The sequence below is a fragment of the Cynocephalus volans genome, chromosome 7, assembly GCF_027409185.1.
Source record: "Cynocephalus volans isolate mCynVol1 chromosome 7, mCynVol1.pri, whole genome shotgun sequence".
Classification (NCBI taxonomy): domain Eukaryota; kingdom Metazoa; phylum Chordata; class Mammalia; order Dermoptera; family Cynocephalidae; genus Cynocephalus; species Cynocephalus volans.
Genome location: NC_084466.1, coordinates 133,398,653 through 133,407,345, shown reverse-complemented (window position 1 = coordinate 133,407,345; position 8,693 = coordinate 133,398,653). Strand labels below are relative to the sequence as shown.

Genomic DNA, 8,693 nt, shown 5'->3' with positions numbered 1-8,693 from the left:
GAGGGCCCCTCCGAGATCCCCTTTTTGTGATAATGTTTTGCACTTTTTCGTACAGGGTGGGTGGGGCGGGGTGGGAGGGGCCAATGCCCCTGAACTTTTGATGCATTTTTTTTTTTTTGTGGGGGAGGCCTGACTAGACATTTCTGCTTCTTGCTGAGACCACCCCCACCCTGACACCAGCAATCCCCCTCCATCCTGGGGCCTGGCTCAGACAGAGACCAGGAGTTGGGGCTGAGCTGGTGTTCCCTCCTTCCTTCCCAAGGGCTCAGCCTCTCTCTTTCCAGAGGTGGAGGAAGGTCGTCCATGCCAAGGCCCCTGTACATGGGCCAGGGGCAGTACAGCCCTGCTTTTCCTCCTTTAGTGGGCCTTGCCCCCTGTACAGTCTCCACCCCCATTAAAACTGCTCTCGACTTGCTGGCTGGGCCTCCTTCTCTCCTCTCTAGTGCCTGGCTCTGGGCATGGTAGGTGGCTGGTTCCAAGGACAACAGTCACATCAGGGCCTGCCATAAGTTCAGAAGGGTGCCCTTCCCTTCCCATGAGAATATTTTATTTGCCCCAACTGAGGGGTGGGCATGGGTGTTAAATAAGATTTGGAAGAGGTGGGGATGCTGTACAGAGGGGGTCCAGGAAGGAGGCTGGTGGGTGGGCAGCAGTTCAGTGCACCTGAGGCTGGGGATGCCCATGGCAGAGCCCTCCTGGTGGCTCAGGGGGTGGGCCCAGCTTCTCAGCCTCCTGTTCCACTGACTGGCTCCCATATGCACTGTCTTCCTTCACCTCTGCTGGGGGGACACAGGGGAGAGGAATGGGAACAGTCAAGGCCTCAGGCCCCTCACCCTCCAGGCCCAGATCCATCTTTACCAGTCCCCCTTTACCTGTGCTGGGCAGCTTGTCTCGGGTCTCAGGACCCCTCAGCAGCCTCACTCCCTCCTCTAGGCCCATGTCAGCCAGGGCATCCAGCAGACCTGCCAGGTCCCCACCAGCCAGCTGAGGAGGAAGAGGTGTGAGATATGAATTCTGGTTAGGGTGTGGGGTTGGGGGCCCTGGGGCCAAGTAAGCATCTGGGCTCTGAGGTGGGAAGGAAGCTGGGGGGGCTGGGGCAGGGTGTGGGGTGGCCCACCTTGTAGCTGCGCAGGAGGCTGCCGCTGGGCGAGGCTGTCTTCCGGTATGTGTCCACCAGGCTGCGCAGCCCCAGCCGCTCTGCCAGCTCTGCCCAGCTGCCCTGGGCTTCTGGTCCGTCTAGCAGCTGTTCCAGGTTCTGCAGGGCTGTATCCCCAAGTGACAGCCCTGGCCCTGAGGGTGGCACACACATAGATACATCAGTTATCTCCAGAGATGGGCAGGCGCACGGACACCTGGACCCTGCCTTTCTCCCATGGTCACGTGATGAGGCAGACATGGCCACTGTGGGCAATGATGGAAGACAGGGGTAGGCAGAGGGAGGCCTCCTTCAGAAGGCCTCTGGCGGAGGGGTCCAGAGTCTGGGAACAGTGATGAGTTCTCACCTACAGGGCTGGGTGGGGTCAAGGGAGGCTCCATGGTGTTCTGAGCAGCATTTAGCAGCAAGGTCTTCACCTGGGGAGACAGTCTCAGCTGTAACTACCTCCCTTCCCAGTTTAAGCCCAGGGATCCTTCAATCCAGATCCTCTGGACCCCGTCCCCATGCCCAGGAGGCGCTCTGTTCCCTGGTGCTTCTAGCCCCAGGCAGCCTCACCTTGGTGCTGCGAGTGAGGTCAAGAGGCGTGTGGCCCCGGAAGCTGCTTTGGGTATCCCTCTCGGGCTCCTCGGAATCCGAGTCGCTATCAGAGGTGGGAGGTGAGGGCAATGGGTGCAGGGGCTCCTCATTCTCTGCGTGGATGTCAGCACCTGGAGGAGGGAGGCAGTCATCGGGAGGTAAAATGGGGGCCCACATTAAGGACTGCAAATTGGGGGACTGGAAGGCGCCCTTTTCCTCTCCCTGCCCTGTTCATATGCCCCTAAGCGTGGACTGACCAGCCTTTAGAAGGAGGCGGGTGAGTGTCGGGGATCCCAGTCCAGCTGCCAGGTGTAGGGGCGTGTTTCCCGCAAAGGTGCGGGCGTTCACGTTGGCACGGAGCTGTGGGGTGCAAGGGAGTGGTTGGCCATAGCATGGTCCCATTGGCCACCCCCCCCACACACAAGCTCTTCACCATCCTTAGTTCCTCTATAACCCTTAGCCCCACCCCTTCCACAATCCTTAGTCTCACCTTGGTGACCAGATGGGTGACCAACCCCAGCTCCTCCATCTCTGTGGCTAGATGCAGGGCTGTTCGGCCCCCCTGTCGCTCTGCAGCCTCCACTTCGGCCCCACTGTCTACCAGAAGATCCAGGCACTCAGGGCTTCGGGCACGGACCGCCAGGTGTACTGGGTACAGTCCTAGGGATGTAGGATACTCAGCCTAGAGCTGTGACCCCAAGATGGCCCCTACACCTGCCCTGACCAGTTGACCTTGACACCTCATGTCCACTTTAGGCACTCACCAATTACCCTCCCTGGTCCCCACCCTTGCTCCATTGCCCAGATGAGGTGGGGAGCTCACCCTCAAAGTCAGGCATGTGCAAAAGTTGGGGCACAGTGGGAGCCCCACTCCGCAGCAGTGCACGCAGCAGGTCAGGGGCACCAGCTCCAGCCCGCAGCGCCAGGTGCATGGCTGAGTCTCCATGCCGATCTAGCAGTGCTGGGTCTGCACCCACCTGCAGCAGGAAGCTCACTACCCTCGTCTGCCCAGTGATCACTGCCAGGTGCAGGGGTGTCTGGGGACAAAGGCAGGGTGAGCCAGCCGCCCCTGGCTTAGACCCACCTGCCTTCCCACCCCTACCCCCTCACCAGTAGGTGGTGACCCTTCACCTGGTGCAGGTGGTTGGTGAGGTTGACGACACCGAGGTGCTGAGCATGGTAGATGACATGGGCTATCTGCTCAATGACACTGGTCTGCCCGTGGATGATGGCCAGGTGCAGTGGCCTGGGGGTTAGGGAGTGAGACCCTGGTCTAACAAGGTCGGCCACTCCAAGCAGCCTGTGCCCTCAAAACCCCACTGTTGCCATAGTGGGGCCTGTGGAACCTACAACATCTCCAGGGACATCGCTGAAACTGAACTTAGTCCTTCCCAGCACCTTCTGAGGTAGATAAGTACTAATACTGTGCCCTTTTCATGGTGGACAAAACTAAGTTTGGAGAGATCAACTACCTTGAACAGAACTAGTAAACAGTGAGGCCGGACTTGAAACCCGGTCTGTCCAACTCCAGGGTCTGGGATCTCTGCTGGTCCCCTTCTGCCCCCACCCCGCGACCTTCCATCAGGCCCTTGTCCAGGATCCCCAGCCTCCCGCCTGTCCTCTCGCCGGCCTACGTGTCCCCGTTCTCGTCCTGTGCTGTCAGCAGGTGGCGCTGTCCCGCCAGCAGCGCGCGCGCGTCCGCCGTGATGCCGTAGTCGAGCAGGGCTCGGGCGCTGCGCTGCGCCAGGCCGAACAGGCGCGCGTTGTACTCCCGGGCTGGGGGCGACAGAGGGTGACAGGAGGCGTGGGTGCGGGCTAGGCCCCCATCCCCGGCGTCCGGATCGCCCGGATTTCGGAGGCCGTACCTCGATGCAGCAGCTCGGGGGCCTGCGGTTCGCACTGAGAGGTCACGCAGGGCGCGCTCGGCCCGGCTTCCTCCCCGGCATCCACGCCGGGCGTAGAGGCGGCCATCTGCGCCCCGCCCCCGCCGCCCGGGTAGCAGCCCATGGGGGCCGCGCCGGACTGGTAGGGGTTGTAGGCCAAGGAGGAGGGGAAGAAACCGAGGCTGCCACCTGTGGGTACAGGCAGGGCTGTGGGGAGAAGGCACCAGCCAGGGCTCTCCCCGATTTCTTCCCCTACAACTTCCCTTTACTCCTCCCTCCTGCATCCCCTTTCCCACCACCAGCACCCCCTCACCTCCTCCTCCAGCTCCTCCGTAACCCCCAGCCGAGCCCCCAGAGCCTCCACCCATGTGGGAGCCACCCCCGTAGGGCTGGGAGAAGGTGGGCAAGGCCTTCCTCCGCTTTCGCAGCACCTCCTCCTTGTCTGGAGGCAGAGAGAAATGGGATGTTAAAACCCCAATTCGTGGGTCGTGCCTCAGGGGCACTTCCCCAGAAAACCCTCAGACTGGCTCCTAGAAACCACCTCCTAGGACCATCCCCACCCCTGACTTGGCTCATGGATCCCCTGATCTAGTTCTTAGGAACCCCCAGCCCAGTCTAGTCCCCCTCCAGCCCCCTGGGGCCCTAAGCCCAGCTCCACCTTCCACCAGAGGGTAATAGGTGAACTGTTTGGAGTCAGAGACATCCCCCCCACGCTTGCGTTTCAGTTGCAGGAACACGGTTACAGGCCGCTCAATCTTCATCTTGTGATAGGGGGGTGTCCGGAACACAATGGCATACTGGGGGAGAGGGGGACACTGGGTGTCAGTGAAGTCTTCACCTAATCCCACCTCCTAACCTGGGTCCTGGCCCCTGGGTACCTGTTTATGAACATCTGTGGGAGAGAAGTCCCCAAAGGCCTGCCATCCATTCTCATCATCTTCATAGAATCGAACTTCAATGTCATCTACAGGGAAAACTGAAACTTGGCCACAGCTCCTGGTGGAATCTCCAGGGCCATTTATGCTGGAGCTGCCCCAGCCCCCAATCTTACACCCAGTGTCCCTGGCTCCCAGTCTAGGTGCTAGCCTCACCTTTCTGCACCTTGTCACAAAGCAGATAAACTTCGTCTCCACCCCGCACAGAGCCGGCTGTCTTGTCCATTCGAGAAATCTTCAGGTTTGAGGCCCCCGGAGACTCTATGGGGGTGGGATATGGATTAGTGGAGAAGTCATAATAGCCATGGCCATGTTTTTGGAGACAGGTGCTTTGTATTCATCATTTCAACAAACCCAGGAGGTGCAGGAACTACTAGTATCCTCACTTACCAAAGACAGAAGCAATCCTCAGAGAGGGGAAATGACTTGCTAAAGATCACTCAGCTCTATCCGGCAGGGCTAGGTTCAAACCCAGGCCTATCTGACTTCACAGCTTGAGGCTGCCCCTCCTGCTCCCTCTGGTACCCAGGCCTTGGCACCCCAGCTGCTTAGGATACTCACTGCTGTCGTGGATGGGCTGGGAGATAACTGGCTTCAGAGGCAGGGAGAAGGAGCCATCACTGGCTCGAAGGAAGGCAGAGAAGCGCAGCCTCACAATGCTGAGATCCATCACCTTCTTCAGCTCCTTGGCCTCCTGCTCCAGCTCCCGCCGCTCGGTCTCTGGAGAGCGGGCATACGTGTGACCCCTGGGCTCCTCCTTCCCTGCTCCTTCCATGAGCACCTCCCATGACTCCCCCTGCCCCATACCTGTAAGGCCCTGGGGCCTGGAGCGGAGCCACTGCCTCTGAAGCTTTTGTATCATAATCTCCATCATGTTCTTCTTGGTCACATGCAGGACGCCCAGGTTGTTAAATCTGGGGAGGAGGAAGAGTCAGAGGCCTTTGCCCATGCAATTCTTTCCTCCTGTGGCCCCTCCCCACTGCCAGGGCTCAGCTCACTCTACTTCCTCAAGGAAGCTGTTCTAGTTTATACTTGGACCCTTGGGTTCTGGGGCCAACCTAAGTCTCTCCCCTTGGTCAGATGCTAAGCTCACAGAGGTGGGCTGGGGACTAGGACTGGCAGGCATTGAGGGGGCATAGCAGTGGGCACCAGAGGGAGGGGGCACCTACTGGGCAGTCATGTCCTTGGGCCCCACAGACACGGCGCAGATCCCCAGCTCCGAGCATTGCTTGCCCACCAGGCTGTGGGCATGAGCACGAGGTGGGTCGCTGTGCGTTACCAGGTCCACCTCGATCTTGGCTGGTCCCTCGTAGTTACAGATCTGGGAGGGGCAGGGGCTGTCAGTAGTGCACCTGGACATGGTGTCCACTAGTCCACCCTCCAGCACCACTCTGGCTTACCTTGACAGTGGGATAGGTCTTCCGGCCCTTCTCACTGGAGGCACCTGGCAGTCCTCCGTGGGAGGGGCCTTCACAGCCATATCGAAATCGGAAGCCTCGCTGAAGGTCCGAGGGCACAGTGATATTGTGATCAGGAGAGACCACCCTAGCCAGCCACAGACTGGCCAGTAGTGACCATAGTGATTGCCCTGAGCCATAACCACACTACTGTGATCAACAGCAGCCAACCATCCAACCCCCAGTGACCTCCTTCAACAGGGATTCCCCACCCCACACCCAGTGGCCACCCAGCCACAACTACCCCATCTGCCCCCAAAGCTGAAGCCGCCCCACACCATTCTTCTGTTCACTCACCTGCTTAGGCTGTTCCACAATCACCAGGTAGGGGCCATCAGCTGGGAACAGAGGGGCATTGCTGAGCCAGGATCTCCCAGCCCATGCCCCTGGTGGAGGACACATGTTCTCCCCTGCTTCCCTCTAAGACAAAGGGGGCTGGCTGCTTAGCTCAGCTGGTTAGAGCATGGTGTTGTAATACCGAGGTCAAGGGTTCAGACCCCCATATGAGCCAGCTGCTAAAATAAAAAAAAGGAGATTGGGGGCTTACTGACCTGTCTCTGGGGCCGGCTCCTTGGGCTCCACAATGGAAGGGTCGAATTTGAAATCATCATATTCAATGACGCCATCCAGACCCTGGTTTGGAGACAGACTTGGGGTGGCAGCCAATTCTGAGCCTCCCACCGAGCCCAGCTCTAGCCCCTTCTCCCCAGGCCCATGAGAAAACTTCTTTTGTAAGCAGAGTTTGCAGACAGACAGACAGACTGACAGGCTGACTGAGATAATCTAGGGGCCACAGGTGCAAGGGAGGGGAGGGGGCTCTGGTGGACAGACAGACAGGTACAGGGGGCAGCCGGCTAGCTTCAGGGCCGGGCGGCGTGACTCACTGGGTCGTAGCAACTGTTCATGTCTCTGGGCTAGGCCCGGCTCTTTCTGGTGGCTCCGGCCGGGTTCTGCTTCCTAGAGTTGTAAGCGCCTGCCTAAAGTGGGGGGGATGGCGGGGGGAGAGACGGGGACAGATCAGGACGGGGATGGGCAGGAGAGGGGGGGCCCAGATTTGGGGGAGGGTCCGATCTCCTCCAGCCGCTCGTCCTGGTGTGGCGGGTGAGATCCGGCGGAGGGCGAGATCCGGAGCTGGGCTGGGCGGTGGAAGGGGCAGGAAAGTTATAGCAGATTAGGAAAGTCCCGAAAATACCAGGGGGAGGCGGGGCTGGAGGAGGCGGGCCTGGAAATGACGCCACCGGCCCCGCCCCCCGCGGCGGGAGGGGCGGGAGGCCCTCGCCGCTTTCGGGCTCCGGCTGCGGCTCCGCTGGCGGAGCGGCGACGAGAGTCAGGGAAGCCCCGGGTGGAGTTGGCCCCCTCCTCCCTCAGGGCAGGCGCCTGCGGGGCAGGGTCTTTCACGGCGGGGGAGGCTCGCAGTCCAGGCCCAGGTCCGCTTCCCGCCTCCCACCCTCCCCTCCCCCATCCTGGAGCAACCTTGGGATTTTCTGCCGGGAGGGAGGCCACGGCTGAATCACCCCGGGGGCTTTTGGGGGGATATTCCTGCTGTCGGGGAGCCTCCTCTTCGAATGGCCTGTAGGCGGGGGCTCTTCCCAGTGGGGGCCTCGGGGTTCTACCCCAAAAGCGTGACTTTGGGGCCGCGAGGCTGGGGGAGGAAAGGTGTGCCTCCTTGGCATAGACTCCTCTTTTCCCTCCCCCGGAAACATTGCTACAGCCGTTGATCCCCACACTGCACCGGCTCTGGGTGCCCAGGAGACGGCAGACCCCAGCACGCCCCCACCCCGTGTGCGTGTCTCCGTCACAGCTGCACAAGTGTGTTTCGGCCCTAGTGCTTGGGTGCATGTTGTGCGTGCGTGGCGTTAACATGCGTGTGCAAGTGAGCACGTCTGTACTCAGGTGAGTCGCCAAGCTTCTCAGTGTGGGTCAATGTCCGTGCATGTCTTGATGTGTAAGGGCACGGGCGTTAGAGCATATATTGGAGTTTGTGCGTGAAGGGCGTGTGTGGGTCCAGGCACTGGTGCACGGGTGAGCCCGTCTGCTTGTACTTGTTTGTGCGGGTCCGACTGCACGGACGCTGGCAGCTGTGCGCACGCGGGCCTAGGCGCGGGTGCGGGTCCGCGTGTCTCTGTACAAGGATGTCGACGTGTGTCCGTGTGTCTTGTTCGTGTGCGCGCTCTCCGGATGTGTGCATCTGCTGCTCTCCGGCCGGGGCGCGGTTAGTTAAAGGCCCTCCTCCCGCCCTTCTCCGGGTCCCGGCCACCCAGGGGTCTGAACCCGGCCACTCACCGTGGCGGAGACTCTGGTTCCGGCTTCTCTCCGCGCCCGACCCGCCTCGGACGGGTCGCGACACCTCTCCAGCCACCAGGACTCCAGCCGGGAAAGCCCCTTTTCGGCCCCCCGGAGGGGGGAATTCCCGTGACGTTTTCCTGCGTCACGCCTCCTGTCCTCTTTCATTGGCTGAAAGTTTAACTCGGGGACTCGCTCAACCAACCCGCAGCGATTCAGGCGCGCCCCTTGGAGGGGAAAGGTTCGCGCAGTGAGCTAGGACGACAGTCGGCCGGGCGAGCTCCGGCCGGGGGACCCGCCCGAGGTGGGACCCACTGACTGAGCGCCACCCCCAGCCGAGGGCTCCGGCTCCGGTCTCTTCACCCGCCCAGGCCTCCCCCAGACGGTTGGGAGCCCCCGCTGC

General features: G+C 61.0%; 1 protein-coding gene across 6 annotated transcripts; it reads right to left on the bottom strand.

Annotated features, from left to right (window-relative positions):
- Positions 1–506: 506 nt before the first annotated feature.
- Positions 507–8,433, bottom strand: NFKB2 (nuclear factor kappa B subunit 2). 6 transcript variants are annotated; one of them, XM_063102704.1, is made up of 24 exons: positions 8,291–8,433; positions 7,481–7,649; positions 6,892–6,984; positions 6,559–6,640; positions 6,305–6,345; positions 5,951–6,049; positions 5,720–5,871; positions 5,358–5,464; positions 5,112–5,270; positions 4,707–4,811; positions 4,494–4,579; positions 4,274–4,412; positions 3,929–4,057; positions 3,598–3,804; positions 3,367–3,508; positions 2,843–2,978; positions 2,556–2,769; positions 2,223–2,392; positions 1,990–2,092; positions 1,712–1,863; positions 1,503–1,572; positions 1,118–1,290; positions 873–984; positions 507–779 (listed from the first exon to the last, which is right to left on the bottom strand). In XM_063102704.1, exons 3-24 carry the CDS (start codon positions 6,910–6,912, stop codon positions 655–657), a joined length of 2,724 nt encoding a protein of 907 aa, XP_062958774.1. In that variant the 5' UTR covers positions 6,913–6,984; positions 7,481–7,649; positions 8,291–8,433; the 3' UTR covers positions 507–654. The 6 variants fall into 6 exon arrangements, with proteins under 6 accessions (XP_062958774.1, XP_062958773.1, XP_062958771.1 ...); XM_063102703.1 differs by lacking the exon at positions 7,481–7,649 and having other exon boundaries at positions 6,892–7,143; XM_063102701.1 differs by lacking the exon at positions 7,481–7,649.
- Positions 8,434–8,693: the final 260 nt, after the last annotated feature.

Bases quoted from the DNA above. Each gene is read 5' to 3' on its own strand.
- NFKB2 (XM_063102704.1), bottom strand. From the start codon at position 6,912: ATGAACAGTTGCTACGACCCA. The intron at 5,465-5,719 runs GTAGGTGCCCCC...CCTCCTCCCCAG, and splicing joins CCCAAGGACATGACTGCCCA to ATTTAACAACCTGGGCGTCC. The intron at 2,770-2,842 runs GTGAGGGGGTAG...CTTTGTCCCCAG, and splicing joins TGAAGGGTCACCACCTACTG to ACACCCCTGCACCTGGCAGT.